This window comes from Indicator indicator, chromosome 16 (genome assembly GCF_027791375.1).
Source record: "Indicator indicator isolate 239-I01 chromosome 16, UM_Iind_1.1, whole genome shotgun sequence".
NCBI lineage: Eukaryota > Metazoa > Chordata > Aves > Piciformes > Indicatoridae > Indicator > Indicator indicator.
The window spans coordinates 6,186,007-6,212,582 of NC_072025.1; the positions used below are offsets into that span (position 1 = coordinate 6,186,007).

General features: G+C 40.1%; 1 protein-coding gene across 1 annotated transcript in view; it reads left to right on the plus strand.

The window, feature by feature from the left end:
• Positions 1–26,576, plus strand: part of RORA (RAR related orphan receptor A) — a 359,905-nt gene that overhangs the window by 321,072 nt on the left and 12,257 nt on the right. The window contains exon 3 of the mRNA XM_054387887.1: positions 19,346–19,431. Coding sequence (XP_054243862.1) covers positions 19,346–19,431 — 86 coding nt within the window. The remainder of the gene's footprint in view (positions 1–19,345; positions 19,432–26,576) is intronic.

Sequence of the window (26,576 nt, forward strand, 5' to 3'; positions counted from 1 at the left end):
AGAAATATTTTCTGTATTCCTCTGAAAGCAGGCAGAAAAAGTCAGGGTAGAAGGAAAGGATGGATTTTAAATGATGAAAACAATCTGTTGGAACATCTTTTAGAATCAGAGTGTGTTTTCTATTGCTTTATGGCTCCATGTGCATAACAATAGCACTTTAAAAAGAAGTGTTTTCTGGTACCACTGGTGTGTATGGGCATCTTACAAAATCTGCAGAGTGGTAATTCTGTTGTTCCTATCACATGGGTGGTGAGATTTGATTATAATTTTACCTGCCACCTTTCAGCTCCTGTAAACTTTTTCTTAAACTGACCCCATCATTCTGATGCTGGAAGCAGTGTGGTTTACGGAATCTTGTCATGTTTTGTGTCATGCAGTTGTATCTTAGAGTCAGAAAGTTTTGGAATTGAGAGCAGTGATACAGATAGATTAACGCATTGGTCAACTATCCTTCCACAGTGCAATTACTTTTACACATACAGAGGATGCCTTCCTGTAAATTCCTTGTGACATAAGGTTTCTGACTAAAATTAGGTCATACCTATTTTATTGTAAAGGTGTCCACCCACGAGGGAGCTACAGATAGCTCTTTCAATTCCTTGCAATCAAGTAAGTAGCAGTTACTCTCATTTATCCTCTAAGGAAATAGTCCACCAAAAATAATATGTTGATTCCTTAGCCCCTCCCTGTCACTAATCACTCGGCTCTTGTAACTAGGTACTGACTTGGCCTTCAGCACCAGAGTGTCCAAGTACCTCAGTCATTAATTTTCAACTTACAACACTTTGGTGATGTAAGAAAGTGTTGTCCTCATTTCACAGCTGAGAAATTGACACATCAAATAAATGGCTTGCTTAGTTTCACAGCAATACTGGACATAGAAACCAATGACTTACTCATAAACTATTCTGTTTCTTGGAAAACCAACCCTGTGTTCCTTGTCCTTCTGCTTACTACCCCAGATACCTCCTCTTAGACTGTTCAGTTCTGTGAGTATTTTAACCTCTCGTACGCTGGCATTGCCAAATAAATGCACCCCTGCCTTGTGCAAGCACAAGCAGCATTTCTGCAGTCAGATGGGAAATAAAGCCAGGAAACTGATGCAGGGTAAAGTTAATCCCCCCAAGAACAGTTTCAACCTGAGCCGTTTCCTCATTTGGCTCTCGCAGTACAGCTGTACAGGCACCAGGAAAAGGAGAGGCCAGCTCCATCCACTGCTGGGAGATTTCTGCTAGCTAAAATGCTTATGGAGTTACTGGGGTCAAGTTCATCAAAACTTTTAACCCAAATCAGTTCTAGCTTCTTTCTTTAAAGTGCAGACTGCATGCTTTGAGTTTTCCCTGTGTCCCTAGAACCCTAAGCATGGTGATGGGGCGGCTGAGAAGTTCAGGGCACCAGGGAAGCTTCAGACTAGTTCATACCGTGTTGACTTTCCCTTCGTTTTAGATTTTTCTTGTGTGGCTGCTTGACTCTATATAAGCTCTAACTCTTTGAAATGAAACCGTTTCTGAGGAGTTACAAACGCAGCCAGTGTAGAGCACTTGTACCAGAGTAAGTATGCTTGTAAAGGCAATCACGTAATTTAAGTGTTACAACTTAGTGCCACAACTCGGTGTCCACCACTTTGTCTTTCTGCTTTGCGTGGTTCCACAGAAGACAACACAAAGTGGAATTCTGTGTGTGGTTTTTAGTCTTTAGCTGGAGTATTATCTCCAAGAGGTTTCAGCTGTGAGTTCCACACGAGTCATACATATGGAGAGAACACCCTGCTTTGCTGATCCCTTTCTCAAAAGTGGCATTTGAAGAGCTACCAAATTGCTGTGCCGAGGTGTGCTTTCATCTTCCAAAACAGAGTATGTATTGAATCCTGCTGCTTCATGTGAAGGACTGCCACACAAGGAGGACCTGTACATGTGGGATGATGCTCTCATCCTGACTACATCTGAAGTCTGGAAAACTTTTAAACAGGGACCTCAGCATGGTCCCTGTTTGGGACCATGCTTGGTTGTTGATGATCTAAGGCAGGAGGAGGGTCCCAATAACATTGAGAAGGAGACTGAAAGGAGGAGTTGTCATACTTAAGAAATTGCTACAGAAGTGAACAATACTTTTTTTTTTTTTTTTAATAACTGCTGTTACCTTTTTTTTTAACAGAGAAATAGTATCTTCTCACCTGAACTGTTTGATGATGCCCTGAACATCTTTCCTGCTCTCTTTGGGGGAGAACTCTGCCCCTCCACTGTTCCACCTTTCCTTTTTTTTTTTTTCCATCTGGCTGGTGCATGAGGCCTGGCTGTGAGAGTGAGTGGGTGTTGCAGGTGGTCCTCAGTATCATAAACTTCTTTTGTGAAAACACTCTGGCCTGCACTGGTTGCAGTCAGAATCCCTGTTCCAGCCCAGCCATCTCAGAAGCCTCCAAAGAAATGTGTGTGGGGTTGTTGTATTCATGTTTTTGTTTGGACCTTGCTCAAAGGCTCAAGATTGGGACAAAAATCAGTTTGGGTTTCCTTCTACACTGAATAATCTATCCAATGAATACAGATCGTATTAGTACAGCATAGCTGTAGTAGGAACCTAACAAAACCCAGATTTTAACGCAGTCACTAGTTCCTTTGAAGGAGGGAGTTGTGATCTAGACTAGACATTGATAGGAACATACCAAATAATTACAGGCTTCCTAAAGTAGTATAGCATGAGTAATTGCAGGTTTAAAAAATGTGATTGAGTAGTTTATACCGAAACTTCATCCTGCTCTTTGAAACCAGAATCCATAACTCTTATTGTGCCACAGCAAATGCTTGTCTTTCTTCACATAAGAATGTAGACTTGCTTTATTGTACAGCAAATGTTCTGTGGTACATTATTTAGATTAGCATATAATAGAAACCTAATTGCCCACTAGGGCCCAAAGCTTTAGCTGGTGGAGATCAATGTGCTTCAATTGAAGTCAATGTAGCAATGTTGATTTTCACCCCTTGAGGATCTGGCTCAGCAGCTTGTTTCTATTCCAGGCATTGTTAAAGTAGATAGTGTGTTTAGAATATTAAACCATGGCATTGTCAGAGATAGTCAACTCAATTTATGTGCAAGTGAAGAGAAATAAAGCAGTAAAACCATTATTTTTATCTGAGGATTTCAATTTACACTGTCGATTATTCATATTGACTGATCTGGTACAACAGGGAAATCATGAGCGTGGGGTCATCTTGTTGTGGTTTTAATTTCCTACGTCTGTAGTTATCTAATCCTCTCAGTGTGAGCAAGCGTGATTAGTATTTATTTCTGTTCTGTGTGCCAGTGCCCTGGGCCAGGTTCTGTGCTAAATCCAAAGTGACTCTCCTACTTAATTGGCATTAACTTGTACTGCAGTATTATAAATAAAAACTTGTACTTTCTGTGTAAAACACCCGCAGCTCCCCAAACAGATTGTTCTACGTGATGTTAAGGCTTGTGATGTATCCACTTGTGTTTTTTAGTTGATTTGAAACTTTTTATAGCAATGAACTCTGAGCAGTAGTCTGGGAGACACAGATTTGGGTGTAATTTGTCTGCTTGAGATGCTACCACTGAGATGCTACCATGAGCGTTCTTACAACTGTACTACTGGTTAATAAATTGCTACAGAAAGAACAACAGCTGTCTTTCTCTCTGGAGAGTCGAGTACCAAAACGAACAATAATTCTTCACTTCGTCAAATGGTTTTTACAATCATTTGGAATGCTTGCTTAGAGAAGCTTATTTAGTGAATGCTCCATTCAGGAGCAGGGAAACTTTAGGGCTGAGCTGAGCCAGCAGTTGTTCTTTGTGGAGTTTGTTTCCTTTCTTTTCCAGACCTCTGGCTGCTGCCCCACTTATTTCTTCTTCCATTTGTCTCCTGGGAGCTTTGGATAATCAAAGTTACTCTGCAAGTATTCTGAGAGTAGGAATGGGAGAATTCTGTTTAAAAGTTTTGGGTCTTTATCAAGAACACACTGACTGTGAGTGAGCGTTTTAAAATAGTGTCAAGTTAAAAGTGTACAGATTTGGAGTTGCCTCGCATTCATACCTATTTTCTGATGCATGCAGACACAAGCATAGAAAGAATCATCAGGAATAATGGTCAAAAACCATCTTGAAAGGGTTGGGAGATTGTCATTCACAGTAGATTATTATATGTCTTTATTCAGTTCTGGTTACAAGGCTGTTTTCTTGTCCTGACAAAGTGATGAAGCTTAGCTCATTAAATGGTTTGGATTGTCTTTGGATAACATGATTGCAATAATACAGGTGTTGTTTCTCTTATTTTCTTCTAACTTTCATCAAGCCTCTTTATTTCCTTTATTTACACAAATCCAATATATTTAGTACTTGCTAGCGTCTATCTTTTTTAGGTGATTTGGCATTTAGAACCTAGTGTTAACCATATGAAGCAAGTTAGGTTTTCCCTACTAATCTGTCAAATGCATTTAGCAATACATGATTCGGTCATTTTATTCTGCAATCTCTGGTTCATACCTGTATTCCATCCAGTGCAAGTATTCTGCTTGATTTTGTGGGACAGAAGATTGTCTTCTCCTTATTGTACTGTCAGACCTTTTTGAAAAGATGTCAGTGTTCTCTGTTTGGGTTTTTTGGTGGCCAATTTGCAATTTTTATAAACAAAGTATTAAGGCACATGTCTGGATTTTGATGGTAAATCAGCACATCATTAATCCCTTTGTTTTCAGTACTACATATTTCACCTTCTGCATGGGAGTATTTTCACTTCAAAACGTGGACACACATTGAGCACATGTGGCCAGAGACTTAGGTAACATGAGTCACCTTCTGTTGAGGTAAGGAAGCATCTTAGAACCAGGTGCCCAAGACCAGCATTGTGTTACCTTTACTGGAAAGTGAACAACCATTGATTTTGAGTGTGATGGCCAAACGGCACACCACCAAACACAATAGTGTCTTCTTTTCCCTGAGTAATAAATCGTGTTAGATAATTTGTGATGCAAACTACTGTTATATCTAGAGCTTCTGATGGCATAGCAGATTTTATTACCTCTATAGGCTAGATGAAAAGCTGAACAAACTTTAGGAGCAGCAGAATACATTGGTAGCTACACTGCAGTAGATGAGCTGATGCTTCTTTGCTCAGATCATTTTCCTCCCCAGTGGGGTCAGAGTGGTACAGTTCTTGTGCATTGTGCTTTTTGTTAGGAAGAAGCAGGATTGTGAAGATAATGGGTGAAGGCACTGGAGCATTCATGGCAATAATTTCTAAGAGCTGGAGATAAATAAGCAGGCAAAGTTGAAGACTTACCAGGGTTGGGGGTATTAGCATTTTGAATACTCTCTGCACAGATGCAGTTATCACTTAATTGACTTCACCTTAGTGAACAGTGGAAAATCACTTTGCAGCCATAAAGGAAAAACTTATGCACATAGTCTGTAATGGTTCTGTTCTGATGCACAAGAAACTGAGGCTGTTACACTGTTGATGCTACAGCAGGGAAGGAGAAAGCCTGCTTCAGATCTGCTGCTGCACAGGCCTTGGGTGTGATGGTCAGCATCTTCTTCTTCTTTTACACATTCTCCTGATTGCCTTCGTTAACTTGAATCACAGCTGTTGCCTTGCCTGTCTATTGGTGCAAGGAGAGAAGGTCACCACCAAGCTGAGGGAGTGGGGCCTGTGATCTTCAGAGGTTGATTGCTCCCAGGCTAGTCTTTTCCCCAGAAGGGCAGTAGCTGCTTTAACTGCCATTTTGGCTCGTTGTCCAAAAGATCAAGGTGCAGCAGTTGGTTTGTAGGTCTGTCTGCCATGTGCACCCCTCCTTTCTGAGAGCCAGAGCCTGTTCAGCTGCCCTTTTTGTGAATTCTGAAGCCAGCAGGGAATTCTGCATCCAGGGCTGCAGCGATCTGTGCTACAAATGGGTTTGTAAATGGACAGCTCCCTAGAGGGGTGAGCATGATGCACGGTGTGCCTGGCTGCCCACTGTACACATGGCTGCTGCTGAAGCTCCCAGCTGCTGTGACTGTCCCACTTGGCTGGCCAGCCTGGAGCAGGAGGCCTGACTCATTGATTAGATGGAGAGGGCAGGGACATAGCCAGCTTTTTCCTGCCCCATTCACTGTGTCATCTGTGGAGGCAAAGCAGCAATGTAGGAATCAGGAGAAGGCTGATTTGTTGATTTCATTTCTAAACTTGTTTTTCACAACTGTGCCGGAAACAAAGAGACTTTTGTGGAAAAATAATTGATTGTATGATATTTACAGTGGCTGCTTCCAGACCTGTAATTTTGCAAAGGGCAATCTAGTGTCTTCCAAACAATACTGTGCCTGTATGAAGCCAAAAAGCGAGATGGGTGCTTGGTGCCTCAACACCTTCAGTTTCCTGCCCTGCTGGTTTTCTGAAGACAGACACTATTGTCAGCTGATGTCAGTGAGACACTCAACATATTGGGGTCTTTTTCCTACAAAATAGTTACTTGGTTTGCTTGTAGTCATTATTTTAAAATTTGCTTTCTAAGCATGCTAGAGTTTCATTGGTATTATTCCTTCAACAGCAGTATTGGTTACACCAGGCATTGTTTAAAAGCTTTTTTTTTTTTTTTTTTTTGCACTTCTTAAAAAGAGATTTGACTTAGGGAAAAGAATTAGGAAATCAAACCCTTCCTTTCCCTTTTCGAACCTCTCATTTTTCCAACCTCAAGTAACTATGTGAAAGGGGTTTAACAACTTTAAATTGGATTGTGGAATGTCAGATGACTCTAATAGCCTTTGTACACAAATAACAACAGAAGAGCTGATTATTGTTTCTGGGCTCTGCAATGCACTTATGTAATCATTAATCTTGGCACTTCTTTATCTCCAGCAGATTAGGAGGCCGCTGTCATTTTGAAGACTGCCATTAAGTAGACTTTGTTAGTGTTTAAATATGTGAAGCTTAGCTTTAAGCTTCCTTAATGTATGCACTGGAGATATTCTGTGGTACAGCACTGCAACAGAGCTGTTTTAGTAGGTTTCAGTCACATATCTGCTGCCACAGTCTGACCTCAGACATGGTTTTATATACAGTGTTTGTTAATCAGCATCTGAATACACTTTGGAAGCTTTTTAAGCATAAAGCATTAATATATCTGTTTGAAACAGCAAACAAACTTGCTTTATCTACTACTTTTCAGTAGGTTTAATCACTGAGAGGCAGGAAATTAAATGCTATAAAATGAGTAGGCAAAAGAAAGTGTTTTAATGAAGGTCATAGCACCTAATCTAATTGTGACGAAAGAAGAGCTTTTGCTAGACCTTTTCATAAGCTTGTAATTTTCTAAAACAGTTTTGTGGGCACCTCCTTTTTTTCGGTTTTTTGTTCTTTCACGATCGTTGTCACAAAATTAAGATGGTTTTGAAACAGTGTATGCAGACATCCTGAGGATATAAAGAAGAGCCAAACAGAGCCAAGTTCAGGGACATGGAGTGAGCATGGTTGGTGGGGGACAATACTGTAATACATGATTTGAAGAACATGTTGGGAGAAAAAACTTCTGGCAGGAGTGTTTTTGAAACTGTTTGATGGAATGATGATGATTTCACTTTGTTCTAAGCCAGAACCTGTAAAATCTCCATCTCCTGATACCATCCTGCATGTTCTTCCTCCTAGTGCAGTTTTTGGAAACTGGTCATCGCATTTTCCTCCTGGGCCTTTTTCAAGAGAACATGTGAGGGAGAGGAACAGCATGTGCCCAACTGCAGACAGGCAGAACTGACTGCCCTCCCGTAGCTTCTCCCCCAGTCCTTGGGCAGCTAGAGGGGCACAGCCCAATTTATAGAGATGAAGTATCATCATGCAACTTCATGCAAGTCAACAAAGGACCACTAAGATTATAAAGAAAAACATTCTATCCCCATGAAACCAGAGTGATGCAGACAACAGTCGAGAGAAGGGAAAGGCTGTCAGTTTGAAATAGATCAGAAATGCCTTTTAAAACCCATGTTAGTTGGTAGGTGACTGGCACAAGAGCTTCAGGTGGGTAGCAATTGTCACTGGCAAGAGGTCTGCGTGGCCACACTCAGTGCAGCGTCTGCAGGTGCCTTTCTGTAGACCTCTGTGGTAGCAGGACCTGGTGAGTATGTATGCACCCCACCTGGCTTGTCTTGAGCAGATGGTTAGTGTGTTGGGCAGTGAGTAAACAGCATGATTAGGGGCTCCACACACTTGTACACATGAAGGAAGAGCGGCAGCAAAATTACACTCTGGTCAGTGTTTCACTGTCCAGGCTGTCTTCTATGTAGTTGTTCTAGAAGTGATGTAGGCTTCCACATGCACAGTAATAGTGCTTTCTCTGAGAGAAGCAGAGGCTGAAAGAAGCATCTGTCTTGGAGAGGAAAGCATAGGGATTTGTTTAGCAGCGATTGGACCCCGTATTACAAAGAAGGATGTAAGCTCTTGATACGTATGTACTTCCTAGTGTCTCAGTGTGGATCACTAAACATGTTATCAGCTGGAGGTGATTTGGTTTCAACTTCAGTGACATAAACTTTATGTGCAGATGTATTTTGTGCTCCCCTCTTCAAAAGAGGAAAAGAGGAAAGCTCCCCTTTCAGCTACTGGGGGAGTAGCTGAAGCTCCATTGGCTGAGGATGCAGCTTCCCTTGGGGTGTCCCTCAGTTTCATTAATCTTCTAATGACCTCTGAAGAGGGCTTATGAAGAGGAGCTGTGATAAAGAACACATATGCACTAGCAACAGTATCAATAGAAAATATCCTTGGAAAAAAGTGACCTCTTCTGTGAGATTTGAGGGAGTCTGAGCGTGGTTTGTTTCTAATCACATATATTACAGAAGAGTTGCAAAATTTGTGCTCACTGTTACTGCCATGTGAATCCAAGAAGGAGGTGTTGGAGGGAGTTAATAAATGAATGCAGCTAAAAAGCTTTTTACTGTTTAGAGTTCTGAAGTTGGTTTTGGTTGTTATTGTTCATCTCTTAGATGAATCATCTGAAAATGAAAATTTAAACTAGACATTTAGAGCACACCTTTGTGAGAAACTAATGATTCTACTTGGCATACAGCATCAAAGCCTTCTTAATGACATCAAATTCATGTACAGCCAAGAAGGAAAAAAAAATCTTAAAAATGCAGATGTAGTCACTTCAAAATGATGGAGTTTCCAGACTGGGTAAAAAAACCCTTTTTTTCCTGCAACTTCTGTTCTCCTCAAAGTAAATTCAGGTTTTGAGTGGTTTTCATCAAAGTGCAGCTCTCTTACAAGGAAGTGGCTTCTGCACCAGCCATGTTTGCCTGGCCATAACTTAATCATACAAAATTCCATTTCTGGATATTCATAGTGATACATCCTGCACTTTCTGCAGAGGCCAAACCCTTCATAAAGTCTGTGCAGCCTGGCAAAACATCAGGGCAGAGCTGAATCATGACACTTTGTTTAAAGGGACACTTACAGCACTCAGTTGCCTCTGGTTGTTGCCTCTTCTGAGTTCATTCCATATTCCTTTTTCCAAAATGACTTGCTATCTCTGGGGGTCAAACTACTCAAGTGGAACTGGACCTGGCCAAATAGTAAATTCAAAGGAAGGTGTGTACATTGTAATGGGTTGCTAATCAGAGACAACCTTCTAAGAAGCTGTGTGAGGAATTACAAATGCTTGGTCTGAAGGCTATGTTTGTGTGAGTAGAAGGAATGGTACTACAGCGTTTTCCACAGTTAGCTTGTGCTCTAGTCTCACTGACCTAATATTGCTTTAAGGATTCCAGAGTCTGTCACCTTCTTAATGAATTTACTTGAAATTGTTAATAATTTCCACACCACATTGCAAGAGATTAGCTTTCCCCAGGTGGTTTTGATTTTTTTATTCTGGTAAGGGTAGCTGCCATTTGATTTGTGCTAGTAGACAGCCTAATGAAACTATTGAACTGAGATGTAATTTTGCAAATGGACAGTGCAAATGGAGCTTCTGAACAAAATTGAATGTCAAAGGTTTCCTATCATATAAAAGGGAGTCTAAGACTCTCTGAGTACCTTTGCACCACTGTTCTAACAAGTTACCGAAAGATCTCTCCTTAATGAACACAGTGTAATTCAACTAGCAACTAAGTTCCTCTCATAATCCTGCATGGAGTAACTATAGACTTTGCAATAGGGACTGAAATGATTGCCTTCAAAGTGTTGGTCATTTAAGGTTGTCTGCAACCTATGGAACATAATTCAAGTCAAGGTTATTGTGCTGTGAGGATGAAGTGGTGCTTAAAATTGATGAATGGTTGGTAACTGTGTTTTCCTACTGCAAGCAAATAAACAGAAGTGTTGAGATGTTCCTCTGAGCCAGTATATTTAACTAAGGAAGAGAAACTTGGAGGGCAGTGTTGAATTTAACAGGTTCCAGTCTTCAGAAGGCCAGGTCCAGCACTTGAAAGTAGAAAATATGACATAAAATGGGGATCTGTGCATTAATCTACAGAACAAATGTCAGGAGTAATTTGATTTGCACTCTGAAATGCTACATTATTAAAATATTTATTAAAATCTTTATTTGTATATTCTTCAAGAGAGTTGGGGAAAATTGGACTTCAGTACAAATATATTAAAGGTTTTCAGTACAAGTTTCTTTTTGTTGGGAAGTGGGAGAATGCATTTAGTATTGTCCCACTAGCTCCAGGAAATACATGTGCTCTGATTTGTTTTCCTCCAGATTTCACTTTTTTTTGTTTTCCTTTCCATTAGTACTAGAAAATGAGAGACCAATATATAGACACTAGTGTGGAGAAATCAGTGTAGATTTGCCTTTTCCAGTGTAAGAGAGAACTAAGTTGTAAAGACTTCAGTGTGACTGAGTGTTTAAGGGCATTCTCACTGCCTCAAGGTGCACATGCATCTTGGCCTGCCAGCTCGCTTTCTTTTCTTTGACAGACAAAATGCATTGGTTGGTTCTAGCAGCACACTGGTGTGGTGTAGATTGTATCAGAACTGTGCTTGTGCCCCTGCTTACAGATACTTGTCTTAACAAATGCCCAAGGTTAGTGGCTATCTGTAGGAAGAAATTATTGATATCAAAACCTGAGTGAACTCTATAATCACGTAAAAAATATACAGCATGCTTACTGAATAAATGCCGTAGCAAATTGGAGCAGAAGTTGCTAGGGCTGGTAGTTTCTGTGGTAATACCTCACACCTCTGTCACTTCTAAAACCCTTATTTTGTGTAACTTTTGTCTTGAGCTTTGTACTTGTCTGTCTTGTCTTGATGTGTAATTAATCCTATAAGCCTTGCTCATAAAAGTTTAAAGAAAGAAAGCAGGTGAAACAAAGACAATTGTTAGTCCTGTTGTATAATTCTGTGGCAACTTTCATCTAAGCACTGCTGGAGATTTGTTTGGCTGGAGGTCTGCTCACTTAGTTTCTTGGGTCATGAGACCAAGATCCAAGATTTGGCCGTAAGTACCAGTCACCTAAGACAGCTATAGATAGACGTAGAGATAAATAATGATTATCCTGATTACGTAGATAAGGAAAAATGAGACACTAACCAGCATCTCCGTTCGCACAGAAAATCAGCACGAGAATGAGGATTATAGAATCTGTTTCTTGACGTGGAGTTCAGGGCTTTGGTTAAAAGTGTCTTGTATTTCATTAGTCACATGACTGCAGTGTCAGTGTGTTTTCTTGTGGAAAACTGCTTTTCTGAATTCCTTTAACAAGAACTACATTTAACCTAGGCTTCAAATTTAATCATACTCCAAACTGTGTTCACCATAGCTAGTGTAACTACTCTTGATTTTCAGCCAGAGAACAAGAGGTTAATTTCTGTAACAACGGATAAATGTTTATTCATAAGCACCTGAGCCACCAAGAGAGAAGTCAAAATAGTATGGGACAAAACTGGTGTTTTACGAAATTTGAGAGTCTCTTCCGACTATATTGAAATAACCTAACCAGTCTTCAAATGCTTTGGTTTTGAAATGCATCAGACATCACACAGCAACCCTTCTCCCTTTGTTCTTTTCCTGTTCTTGTTCTTTGCCATTAAGTTTGGTTACTCTGTCTTGTTAGTGTGCCTGTGTGTTGCATCCAGTGAATAAATCTTACCCAGTGAATAAATCTTCTCCACTATAAAAAGACAACATTTGTATTCAGAATTGGTGCTTCAGTTTTTCTTGGTTTTATCTTACCCCCAGAAGAGTTACTATCTTCTCATGCCACAGTGAACATCCGTTGGCATGTATTTCAGCCATCTTGTTATTTGTTTGTTTTAAGGTCATGAAAGTAGTAACAAAACTGCAGCTTTCAGGACTCCCTAGTCTTTGCAAACTGAGAATATGTTAATTGTATGCCCTGGGAAGTAAAGAGAGATTGATTCTCCAAAGAACTACATTTCTGAGCTCCTGGACAACTGAACACATCCTGATTGTTTTGAGCCTGGGCTTGTAGTTCAATGGTTTGATAATACAGTTTGGTCTGTGGTATGGTTTCATAATGTGACCAGAGTCTCAAGCTAGAGTTGTCTCTGCAAGAGAAAAAGGTAAAACAAATCATCTAGTTTTCAGCTGCCAAGTAGATTACTGGTAATCTTTTCCCTCAAAAGTACAAGGAAAATATATCTTTAGTTACTTGGTGATACACATGTTGAAATACCAAGTTGCACTGCTGCGTCAGAATATTTCTGGATGGATAAAGCCATCAAGACTGTGGAGAGTTATAAGGCTGTTATACAGAAGGAAAATAAAATCACTTAGTGTTTCAGACATGACTGAGAAGGGAAAGAAAAAACATCACAGAGTTCCTCTGCAAACTCTACATGGATTTTTAGCATGTGTGTGTGCCTAAACACTCGCAGAAGTCCTAGATTGTTTATGGTGCTATTTCCTTGATGGTCTGTTGGGGGTTTTCAGTAATTTTCTATTGGAATATAACAGAGACCTCACCATAACTTCACAGAAACAGTTTTATCTATTAGAGAATTCAAACCATTCCCCATATAGCTTTCTTTTATTAGGTATTCAGGCATTTTTGTTGAAGCCAGTGCTTCATGTAATAGCAAACTTTTAGCTCTTTAAAATTTGCGTAAGTAAAATTTCTTGGCTTAAAGTGAAACAATAGATATAAATGTCAGTGATCCTGGCCTGAGAATATGAGCTTTTACTGCACAGTTCTCTTTGATGTGTCCAAATCAGTAGCAGAGGTTGAAAGAATTTAGATTAATTCCTAATAGTCAATCTTGCAAGCCCCAGAAGTATTCAAGTTGTTCCATACTATTTATCATGAATCTCCTTTCGTACTCTTTGAAGCCAGATGTTTTTATCATTCTGTAGTGCTGCACAATATCAGCTGACCTACTAAGAGAGATCCAGTTGTGTTTGGGCCCAAACATCTAGTCTTGGCATTGCAGCATTTCTGCCTTGTTTGTTTGAGGTGTTGCTCATACTTTAATTAATACTTTGGTGGCCATGTTCGTTTCTACTCCACCCATCACACCCACGGACTTCAAAGGATTTGTACCAGCATAACCTCAGTATTTATTTTATTTTATTACTAGCATGATTTCCTAAGGAAACAAGACTGGGAGAGGTTGTTTGTGTTTGTCTCATTTTCTACCCAGTTTCCAAAACCCATTTCAGCCAAGCTGGAGAGCATCAGCAGTCCCAGAGATGCGTTCCTACATGTTTCAGGGGAACCAAAAAACATACCCAGAAGGATACCCAAGTAGCATCCCACTGCGGGACACTGCGCAGCCTAAGGTCAGCTCTGGATAGGAGACCCTGTAAAGGAGAGGAAGATGCAAGGCATGTCCCATGTACTGGGAAGGCTTCTAATGGAATTTCAACCTTACTGGTCCTCAGAAATCCAATTGTGAGATGCAAACCTCTAGGGTACCAGGCTTTGTTAGCCCTTCTTGGGAGGTACTTGTTGCGAGCTCTGTCATTACAATCTTCACAGGCCTGCTTGTGGCCCGAATGCTGTCCTGCTGGGGATTGTACAGAGACTAAATACACCTTTCACACAAGGAGTGGGCCGGTAAATTCCACCAGCTCCTGATCAAAACATTTACTGTGTGTTCCAGAAAGGCCTCAGAAGTATGCCAATCAGCCATCATCCTTTAGAAGTACACAGGGTTTAAATATTTTACTCTAGATGAGTGGGCAGATGGTCACTTAACATAGTGTAGTAACGGAATGGGCAGAGTTGCGCTGCCACTAGCTTTCAGTGCAGTAGAACTGCAGTGTCTGGTGAGCTGCAGGTGTTCAGAGGCAAGTAATTTGCAGCCAGCTCAAATTACTTAGGGTACATGACAGAGCAAATTATTTAGGTAATGAAGCTGAAAATGTAGGAAGATTAGAATATTATATAGTAAAATCATTCCTTGTTAATTCAGTTTGTGATCAGATATTATGTTGCTTTAAATACCACATTACATGCAGTACCCTTGTTTGAGTCAATGAATATGTATGAATGTGTCAGTGAATATGTATGCCTCCTAATTTAATCAATATAGTTACAATCAACACTAGCAGTGATGGCTGGCACAAACTGCATCCCTTTAGAAGCAGGTTAGCCCAATTTGTATATGGATCATGTTTATTTCAAAGCCCTTCTGAATTAGCTGCAAAATTGTATGCACTCAGGGAGGGTACAGGCAAGCCACATTCCAGGAGAAGAAAGTTAAACCTTTCCTGCAGTCAAAGAAGGCATAACTTAACCAGTACCCTGAGACCCAGCTGCAGTCTGGGCTGTTGTACCTACCCCACACCTAGCTTGGAGGAAGGTCCTCAGTTCAGCTAAAAATTTTGGTTGTGGTGCTTTTCCTGGAAAGCCAGCGGGTTGGGAGAAGGATGATTAGTTCCCACAGAGGTTTTAAGAAATGGCAGGCTAACAAGTATGGGCTGAAATCTATCTTTGTATCTTTATTGAGTTTAACAAAAAAAAAAAAAAAAGAGTATGTATATGTGGGATTCCTGAATATTGCTGCTTTCAGAGCTGAAAGACAGGAGCTGTGATGGGGGAGCCCCATAGAAATGCCTTTGTCTCAATGGTGGCAGCATACACAGGCCATTGGGAACCTATGTACCATGGAAACTTTCTACACATTTTCCTTTCCAGAAAATGCTAAATTTTTAATTCAGAAATAGCAAGAGGCAGTGCAATTCACCTGAATTTCACCTTCTAAAAGTTAGGCTTGTAATTAAGGTATCATTAAATTCTTTCTCTGGTGAGTGAAGAGGAGACATCTCCACTCAGGGGTTCATCTTGCTTGCCTTGAATAAGATGTCTCATGCCCCTTCTCCATTTTTCTTTCTCACTTTGTCTTTCCCCTTCTTTTTCTCTCTTCTTCTTCCTCTATTCCTCATCATTCTAGAAGCACACAAGACGATTAATTCCACTTAACTACCCAACTTTCAAGTTATCCCAGGTCAGCTAGGTGAATCTCACCTAAAAGGCACGAATGGGGACCAATCTTTGCTTCCATGAAGAGGTCTTCCCAGGATACCAAATTTGAGGTGTCAATATCTGTTACAAATTGGAAAAACCAATATTACTGTAGAGTTTCTGAATGTAGAATTTAAAAACACCAGTGCAAAAGTAGGAGGAGTGGGGAAATCCTTTCTCTACCCTGAGACAATTAGTTCACTAGAAACAAACTATTCATTCAGACGCTAACAGGAAGGAAAAGTCTTTTGTCTGTGGAAAATAATCATGTTAAAAATGAGATATCTTAGGGGATGTCAGATGCCCTTTCTCATGGAGATGAGTTTGCCTTGTAATGATTACTACCTCTGGCCCTTAATGGTCACCTCTCAGGAGCTGTTTCTGTAGCAACTTGTTTGATGCTTGCAGTGGATATCTGTGCTTGAGCTTTCATTTGTTGCTCTTGGTGGTTTTTTTGGGCTTTTATTCCTATTCATTGCTGCTTTTGGCATAGGACATCCTTGGTAGTGTTCTGGAGCAGAGTAATTTCAGGGCGTAGGAGATTCTTAGGCCTTTAATCTGGGAACACAAACTACATCTGTCACCTGGGTATCTGTAGCAGTTTCTAAGCAACCACAAGAGTTTATTTTTTTTTCTGCAATTCATATTTAAGAAATAATTTGCTCATGCATGAATGGGAATCAGCCTGAACACCACCCCAGGAGACAGAAATTGTAAACTGTAATTTAGGCTAATTCTAGTCTAAAGCATGAATTAGAGTATTTTATATAATCTTAGAAAATAAACCATATAAATATATGTAAGCACAGAACAGGTACAATTAACGTGAGCACAGTAGGAAGCTTTAAGTAACTCTGGGAATGTGAGTAACCAAGTTGGAACATATTCTTGACATGTAAAAATATTTCCCACCTGCCTTGTTTGCATAAGAACAAGGTTTTAGCAAGTACATATTTGCATGTCAAAGTTAAAAGTGGGGAAAATATTTTCACCCTTGTAAGAAAAATGCATAATGTTGGCACAGGCAATTTGCATTTAGTAAGTTTAAAGTATTTAAGTCCTTTCATACTATATGGAAGGTGTATGAACTTGTGACACACATTCCACTTCAATGAGTTGATTTTCAAAGGCAACCATGTGGAGCAGTAATTGATCCCAATGTATTCCCATGCATTAATTTGTAACACAATTGGTTATGGAAGTCCCAAGTGATTTATGCTTCTGAGATTCACTCCACTGTCCTGTATCTCAGAGGGAAACAATAAGTTGAAGTTTTAAATACGTGAGTGAAAGTATGTACCTTGGAGATGTAGTGAATTTGAGGAAACCTCAGTTCTAAAACTACACTTGATTTTGCCGCTGCTCATCCACACAGTGGTTGGCAAATGCTGGCACAGCTGGAGCCTGTGAATCTGTGGAGCTGCTAACAGTAAAGCACCCTGGAATATGCATTTGGGACTAATTATGGCACCTTTTAGACTATTATTAACCTAGCTTTAGGCCATCACTTTGAAGACACTTTACATTCCTTCAGAAACACTCTGCAAATGTCCTGTTGCTTAAGAAACCGGGATTGCATTGGCAGGCTTCATGGGTGATTTAACTAATGTGTTGGAGATTGTAGATAAACAAGATCCAATTATACCTATTCAAAATAAGGCAGTAATTATGTATATAAAAGTGAAATGTAAAAAATACATTGCCATGTAGCTTTTGAGTTAAGCCTTGTCACTGCCCTGTCAAAAGAGATGGAGAAGGCTGCTGATTCACTGTAGCAGAGCAGAAAAATAATCATATATTCAAGAGACATAACTGGGAATGGGCAGATCTGTTTCAGAGTTTGCCCACAGGACTGCTCTCTGAATTTGAACTGCGGCTTACACGCATTTGGAGTTCCTGTGAATTTGACTCTGTTTCAGTTTGTTGATGTGGAGTTATGTTACCCTTTCTGCTCCAATCTTTGTTTGTAAACATATGATGCTCTAGTAATAATTCATGTAACACATTAATAAAATAGCATACACTTTCTTTATTTTTCCCCTTTTATTAGTTCACTTCCTGCTTCATTGCATTTAATGTGTTAGCTGAGAGCAAATTGAAATTAAAACAGTTTTTTTGAGGACTGCAGGGAAGAAGTATTTCCTTCCTTAAGTGTCCTAAGTAGACCTTTCAATTTCAGTCTATCATTTTGTTGTGGTAGGGAAGGTGGGGGATTAAAGGTCAAGAAAGCAAAGATCTTTATGATGGAAGCAGAAGCAATTGGTGCCTGGCTCTAGGAAAGTATCTTGAAAGCTGCTGTTTGGAAACTGTCAGGAAAACAGTAGCTGCTGGGCTCTGCTTTCCTCAGCAGAGCATTTTTCTGCTGTCAGGCTCCTGGGAGCAAATGGGTATTCTTGGGAGCTGCTCCAGTCATTGCATTTGATGTTGTCTGGCGAATTGTTTGGAACAAGTATATTAGCACAGTCATTGCTGTGCTAAAAATCTTCTAGTATGCTAGTTTATAGTTTTGCCCTGATCCTGAGCACACAACAGCATTGGAAGATGATTCCTGCTTAATAATAAGCAGTTGGTTAGGGATTAAACGCTATGTAAAAGATGTAAAAGGCAATGTCTGTAAGAGTGGACATAACTTTTTGAAACCAGTGTTAAGAGTACAACTGAAGTTACGTTAATGCTTTACAAACAGCATTAGATGTAATTTGATGTGTTGTCACAGTCTGGATAGCCATAAACTGAATGAAATACCAGCTATCTGAAACAGTGTGACATCTTGTGAATGGATTTCAGGTCCTTACAGGAGATTAACAGCACTTCTGATTGTTAATGTATCACAGTTAGAGACACAGCGAGAGCCATGTTTGTGCTCCTCTTTGGACTAAGATAGTTCAGGAAAAATGATGTAGCCTGATCCTAACACTTTTGAGGCAGAGAAGGTGTTTTCCTGTGATTTTTTTTGGGGGGCGGACTGCATACAGTCCTGTGTTTGTGTGAGCACATGCAAGCATATATAGAATGTGCACTGCTGATCTTCAGTACTGCAAAGCACCACCTCAGCATGGTCCTAGCCAAACAAACCTGCTAGCAAAGTAACAACAGCCATATACTCCAAAAGCTGTTGGAATAGGTATTCATGAGCATGCGAGAGTCCCTTCTTAAATCCATCTGTTCAGATGGGAAGGTGCTATGATTTCAAGATGGATGCAGAGAGTTTTGTCACACATGAAACTGAATTCAGCAGGTATGTTTTATACATCTAAAGTTGAATTTAAAAAATTCAGAGCCTTCATATCATGTGCCCCTGTGGCATCTTGCAGGCTGTGCCAACTCCTTTGGTTTTGGTAGGTTGACTAGAATGCTGACATGTTTTCCTTCTCGGTTTCTTCTGTGGTAGTTAACGCACAAATATGGTACTGGTAATTGATTTTCAATTCCGATATCTGAATTTTTGATTTCTCCTGTAAAATGCACCTGCTGTTTACCTTGTTACTTCTTTAGGTTTGGCCAGTCATGTGAGCTGGATGGCATGATGGTGGCCTTCCTAGTATTGTGCTGCATTCATTTTCAGTCAGGGCAGACTTCAAAATTGCCTTTTACCATCTCACATGAGTAAGATTGGAAGAAACATTTCTCGTGTCAGCTTAGCTCTTTGGCCAAAATGTGAGCTCTCCTGGTTTTGGCTTTGAAATGCTGATTCTAGCCTTCTTGTGGGTTCTTAAGCACCTTCTCAAATGACCCATTTTAATAACCCAAAAGCTATTATATAACGAGCAGCCATAATTTAGTCCAAAGCTCTAGGGGACCCTTGCAGTTCAGCAATGAATAGTTAATGCAGTATAATGTTTAGTAGGTTATTAGTTTTCACTGTACAAATGCTGATCAGGGAATGCTTTTATAAGGTGTTTAAAAGAAAATGTAATTAACTGGTTGCATGCTTATGTTGCAGCTCAAATTGAAATTATTCCATGCAAGATCTGTGGAGACAAATCATCAGGAATCCATTATGGTGTCATTACATGTGAAGGCTGCAAGGTAAGCTTCTAAAATATTAAGTCTTAAAACAGCATTTAACCTTTTGATAGTGATTATTTTCCTTCTTTAAAGCAGAAACATTGTGCTGAAATAGGATTGGTGGATTCTGAAGTATTGGTTTGACAGGGGTTTTAAATAGGGCATTTTTTGTGCCAAGTGCCCCACCCCAGATTTCGGGACACGCCTCAAGTCATACAGCTCTGCTGTGTGCCATGAACTGTCTCTCTGTAAGTAAGCAGAAGAGGTGCAGAAAGATGATCCACTTCTGGCATACTGCAAAGAATCTGTTCTTTGGATTCACTTGAGAGAGAGGGAATTTGTGCCTTTCTTGATTCTCCCTCTCCGGTTTTGCTTTGTAAATTGCTGAAAAGCTGTTTTGAAGTACCTGAGGCCTCTCCAGCTTTGGGGTTTTCTTTTGTAATCTGCTACAGTTACAGATCTGTTCCGTTTGTATGGAAGTACTTGCACAAGCTGCACATGCCTACTGCTGTTCAGCATGCTCAGCTCTTCCTGGTAGCTGTGCCTATTCCTAGCAGTGCAACTGCTGCTGTGTAAGGTTTAGGCTTTGTGTTTTTTCCTGGATTTGTACCTTCAGTAACTAGAGAACAAGGATTGCATTGGAAGCATTTGCATTTTGTTTAGTTTGCCTGTTACAACCAAGAATTTAATCAGACAACGCTAACACTGAGCCAGAATGCTGTGGAGCTAATCACTCCTTTTTATCACTGGTATAGAATTAATGCTAGCTTGGGCTGACAGTGCACACAGCTGTGCTCTACTTTGTTGCTTTCTTCATGTATGTACATGTTGCAAACCCATGCTGATAGGTTTTCTACTGTTAATCTACATTTCAGGTGCAAAGAATTGGTTTTAGTCAGCTCTCTTGACACGCTTGATGCTACCACCCAACTTCCTTGCTTTTACATTATAGAGATTTCTGTTGTGTTTTTCCAAAGCAGGTTTTCCCATATTCATTAACATACTAATCTCAGTCTTTTGGAAGTATTGAAGTATTGATAAAAAGAAGGAAGGGGGAGAAAACCCCAAACTGTTAGAATGGTATGGGACAGCACCTTCAGCTCTTTGTAACTCTCTTGCTATGGAAAATGTAAGAAAGACACTAAAAATGTGGCTGAGAAGCATTTGTCAAATTTCAGCTGTGTGAAGTGGCAGACATTTGCAGAGAGAGTTCTGCTGTATGACCGTCCTTTTGAGTATCAAGTTATGTTGAAGGTCCAACACTCTGAGACTGCCTCATGATCACTGCTGAACACCATTGCCCACAGGCTAAGAGTTAACATAGTGCTAATGCTTGTCTGCAGGAAAGAGGCCTTTCTCAACGTGGCTTGTTGCAGAATGGGAACAGGCTGCCAAAGGACAGGAAAGGTGCCAGCCCTGTTACTTTTGCTTCATCTTCATATAGTTCTTTGGCCTTGCCTTCTCCTAAATCCTGTACTTCCAAAAAGCCCCTACCAGAAGCAGCAGAATGGCTGCACAAAGAAGGAAGAAACACAGCACTCGCATTAGGTAGTAGTTAAGTAGTATTAAGCAGGTAGTACTTAGCACAGACATGTCCATCAAGCATTCCTCCAGCAGTGACTGTACTTTTCCTGGGAGTAAGTACAAATGTGAGTTAGTAGGAAAAAAGTCCATTGTGTACCTGCAGCAGTCAGAAGAACAGATGGTAGCATGATCGTGCAAAATGCACGTTCAGTTCCTTACAGTTTTGGAATTCTGTATGTGTCCAGTTCTCTGGGAACTGTGCAATCCTTGGTCTCCTTCTGAGAATCCCACCAGAACTATCAGCTGGTGGGACAGTGCAGAAGGCAAGGCAAGCAGCTAAGTGTGCTCAGCACACTGAAACCCATCCGAGCCTCAAAAGCAGAGTGTGAGTGAATAAAACAGACAGTGGCCCAATGAACAAAGTGAGGCATCTTCTCCTTCTTTTGGAGTAGCAGAATAAAACTTTCCAGCCATACAATTTCAGGTAGAATTTTAAAGCCAACAAATATCAACTTAGATAACTGACTTATTTCCCTTTCAGGAGAGAAATAACTCTGAAGTTCACTCTCGTCTTCTGCCGGGGGCCAGATGACCTGACCTGCACATAGTGACAGATAGGGGAGTGCTAGTGGGCACAAGTCACAGGAAGAGTTTAAATTATGAAGGCCTAGACAACATTTAGAATGCCCTGCCACAGCTGATGAATTTTGTTTGTGCTGTGCTCTTCCACAGTAATATCAACAAAGTCTCACCCAACAGAACTATTTTGGCTGGTGAAAAAGTTGGCATGGCTTGGCTTCTGCCAAATGAGCCAGGTGTGTACTAGTATGGGGTTTTTTTTTCTTCCACCTTCTCTGTGGCTATGATCTCTGCAGGTTTGAGCATGCTTACATTGCTCTTGGTGTTATGCTAAACCTTCCATTGTAAAAAGTACTTTGCTGTGAAGAGCTATCTCCCAATTGTATGCTCTGACTCCTGGAGCTGATGTCTTGCCCCACAGACAGTCCCAGAGAAGTCAGTGAGGTGCAATAAACCCATCCATGTACATCAGACTACAGGATCAGGGCCTTAGTCATCAAAAGGGAACAGATGTGCTGCTGCCCTATCTAGCCAGACCTGTCAAGAATGATCTACAGGCAGCAATAGCAGCAGCAGAGTGGCATGGTTTCAGCTCTTACGTTTGTCACTCCAGTTTGGTGTTAATAGTAACATTAAGTGTTACTGTGTAAATACTAAAAACGTCCAGAAATGCAATTTATTCAGAACATAAAGACCTATTCTGCAATCCTAATCTGTTATCATATATAAAATCACAGACAAGTTCTTGCCAAACCGAATTTCACTAACCCTCTTGCTCTCTACAGGTTTGTGATCCTTGCATTTCACATAATTGAAAGTTTTCTGACCAGTTTTTGTTATATTGCATTTCACATAAGTAGAACTGAAGATATGTAATGAAGCCAATGAGTTTCTCCTGAAGTTTTCATTACCTACCTTGCTATGAGACCACTGGCTCTGTTTTGCACTAACACTGATTGCTTATCTAACAGCATCAACCTGCTTACCTGAATTTGATTCTGGTTTCAGAAAATAAAATTTGACATTTTTATTTTTTAACATATTATTTCATTTATAAAATTAAATTTTTCCCCCTTAGCAAAATAAGTACATTTTTAGCCATACTTAAGTAGGAGAGCTTCTGTGGCTTATTGTAACCTCATTTTAAAAGAGAGAGTTTGACCATTGCTGATACTCAGTACACAGCATACAATTCACTGTATAAGACTTACTCAGAAGCATGGATGAAGAATGACACAAATGACTCAGAAATAGAAGTTTGTATTCTTGTGTAAGACTGGAGATATTTCCATTGTAGTAGCACTGCTGAAAAAAACTAGCATGGAGCACTTCCTGAACAGTTACTGGTGGGAACCCATTAATACCCTTTTGCTCTGCATTAGGGACCATGCTGAAAAAGGAGACTGGTTGGTACACATGTGTATTCTTTGCTCGTAGCTGAAAGTTGAGTACAGTTCAGCATTGTGAGAAAATTCTGGAATGCTTCAAAAGGACATAACAAAGCATTTAGTTTGAAATTTAATGAACTATGTCCTTTAATTTACAGATGCAGTTACTTGCTTTTGCTGTCAGTAGTGTCAGTTCATGCTGAACTGATCCACAATAGTGTGATTTCTCTCTTTTCTTGGCTGTGCAGAGTTGGTCTCATAAAACCATCCATGCAGGGCATTTCTGGGCATTTCTCACTTTTTCAAAGGTTTGTAGGTGCTGGCTTTGTCTCTTGTGTTTTTTAAGACTTAGAGGGTCTTGTTCTTTGTAACTACAAGGAATGTCTGTGTTTGTTGCTTCAGAAACCAATACCTGGTGTATTGTCACTTCCCATCTTCCATTACTTTTGTTCACTTGTTCCATTCACTCAACTTGGTTTACTAACCAGTTCTTCATTATTGAACATGGTGTGTCTTACTGCTGTTGCAAACTTCTATGTCAAATTCATGCTTTGGAAGCTTTGTTTTTTCATTTTTTGCCTAGCCAATTTAAATCAAAGGATGTTAGAAAGGAGCCATGTTACATAAAAGGCTCATCGGAAGCCTCACCTAACCTGATAAACATGGTCTCACCCCTGCCTTTATTACATATGTAATACTGAATTTTGTTTTCAGTGGCACTATAGCTTTGTTATCCAATACTTTATTAACAAAGTTTATTAAACAATATTGTCACAGCACCCTTGCAACTAAAATGTGCTTATTGTCAAAAAGGGATTAGAAATCCTGTGAATGTTTACCTCTTTCATACTGCACTGCATTTGTCTGGTGTGTCTTTGAAGAAAACTTGCAATAGTTTGCTTTAGAAAACAGTAAAAGAATAACACCCCCACCGATTAATTGTTAATTGCTGAGAATATTGCAAAACTTAATGATACGTGGAAGTCTTTAAGCATTAGCCATAAATCATGGGATTATGAATAAGCCTTTGTTGTCACAGGCTTGCATACAGTCATTCCAAAACGTCTGCCATTAGGATGCAGCAAGGCAGCTGTCAGCTGTTTTCTTGTAATTAAACAGCCAATGAGCAGCTAATTAAGACATATGTGTATACAGAAGTGGAAGTGGGTATGTTAATGAACTGTAGGAATCAATTCATTAAATGAAAATTTGTCAAAAGACCAAACATGAGATCAGCATTTTCAGCCTGTGCTTTGGTGGAAAGGGAGTCTGTTATGTGCCATGGGGAACATCAGGGGGACACAATTGGCTTTTCCCCTGCTAAGGAGCAAGCTTAAGACACAAATGTCTGCAACACTGAGCCACTGAGCAGGGAAGTTATTGACACTATTAATAGACTTTGCAAAACCTGCTATTTACATTTCAAAGTTCTTATTTAAGTTGTTTTTCAAACTGACTTTGCAGATGAAAAGTCCTTGCACCCATTTTCCCCAAACTTGATTTCTTGGCAGTATATGAAAAACCATATATTGTGTTGTGTATATCAATAGGAGTCTGAAATGCAGAGATGAAGCTATGGCTTGCAGCCTGCTCTGCCGATCTTCTGATCCTGTGTTTAATACATCTCCATAAAAAGGGTGGCATGCAAAGCTCAGTGATGCCTCATCAATATCATCTGGATCTTTCTCCTGACATGAGAGGGAGGCAGGGCTCCATGCACTCACTACTAGAGGCCTTGGTTCACACCATGCCCTTGGTCAGATTGGTGTCCCATGGTGACTTTTTTAGTGCAGCAGTAATTTCATTGGTGTTGGATCTATAGGGGTCCACTCTGCCTGTGGCCCATTAGGCAATCATCTGAATACGAAACAATGGTAATGGTTGTGAACATACATGCAATTAAGAACACGTGGCCTGGACTGGTTTGCATAATGCTTCAATGTATACACATATACCACACATACATCCACCTCCTCCTTCCTGATGGAAAAATTACAGCTAGCTCTGTGCCTCTGGCAAAAGTAAGGAAATAGAACAACAGAACATAGCATCGCTCATTCTCTCCTAATAAAGGGTGGGGAAAACAACCTAGGAAGAAACTATTACAGAAGGATCCTGCAACAGGGGCTTCCCCACATGTCTCACAGTGATATGAGAGCCCAAGGACCACCAGAAGGTTCAACAATTGACAAATAAATGACAACAATATAAAAGAACTTTGAGAGTAAAAAAAAAAAAAGACTAGTTTAACTTAATTGTCAGTTCAATCCCCAGTCTCAGATATGTGTATTTCTGAGCTTTCTGGACAAGTTTACATTCAATTCTAAATGTTTGAAGTTTGAGGCAAGGGTGGTTGGTTTTTTCAGCTACTTCTGGTGTTTTAGACCTACCTACATGACAGTATAGAGTTTGTTTTAAAAGCACTCTACTACATCTCTGGTTTGTAAAGTGCAAGTGCTTTTAAAGGCCCTAGTTTCAGGAAGCTCTGCTCTATTGAAAATTTAGCCTCAAGCTGTAACTTAGCTGATATATTGTACACTCAAATGTATTGAGCAGCTCTATCTCTAGGGAGAATCTGGAAAAGCAAAAAGCCCAGTATTTTCTCCATTATAATACTAAAAATAATCCTCAGCTTGACAAAGACCATTTTTACTGAAGAGAAATATGCCATGCTAGCAATATAGACTCTGTGTATGTCTCAAGAAAACATAGACCTTTGAGGTTACTGGGCCAGGTTCACTTTACATATTAATTATGCTGACTTTCAGAATCTCAGTGAGAGCTGAACATGCCATACAGTTTATATTGTGACCGTGTCATTCAGTGCAACTGTTAAAGTCTTTGGAGAACTGAAATTTTAAGGGACAGGTAATGCAGAGATGCAGAACCTTGATCATCAGGTCGATGACTAATCCTTTGTTTCTAGAGAGTAGCATGGCACTCAGATGTGCGCTTGTACTGCAGCGACAAGCTCTACTAAGAGTCCTAACAGCACTGGAAATTCAGTTATCTTCTTAGCTAAGAGTTGGCTCCTCCAGCAGTTTCAGTCATGATGTTTCCAAATTTCTGTGCTGTTCCTTAGGGTGAAATGCACTCAGTCAGAGCTCAATATGTGCACCATCTCAGTGACAATCTCACTGTTGACAAACATTAAAAAAGCAGTTTTAAGTTGAGTTATACAAAGCCAAGGACCAAAATACATGGGTAAGGAACAATGTCCAGGAAAACAGGATTCAAGACAGACATTTTCAGGTCTCCTAATTTTTCTACACTCCATGTTTCTTCATTAAAGCTTTTATTAAAGGGGCATAACTGTCAAAGAGTGGTGCTCACTTCATAAGATCCATAGAATAGTTTGGGTTGGAAGAGACGTTCCAGCCCTTCTGCCTTGAATACCTCCAGGGAGGAGGCATCCACTGTGCAACTTTCCTGTGCAACCTGTTCCAGTGTCTCAACACCCTCACTGTAAAGAGTTTCTTCCTAATCTCCAGTCTAAATCTGCTCTTCTCAAGCTCAAATGCATTCCCTCTCATCCTATTACTACAAGCCCTTGTAAAAAGTCCCTCCCCAGCAAGTGGCTTTATGTCAGTCTTTTGTCATGTTTCTGTCTGCATGAATTTTTCTAGAAAGTTTCTTACTTTCCTGTTGTTTATTTGACCAGGCATCTGGACAGAG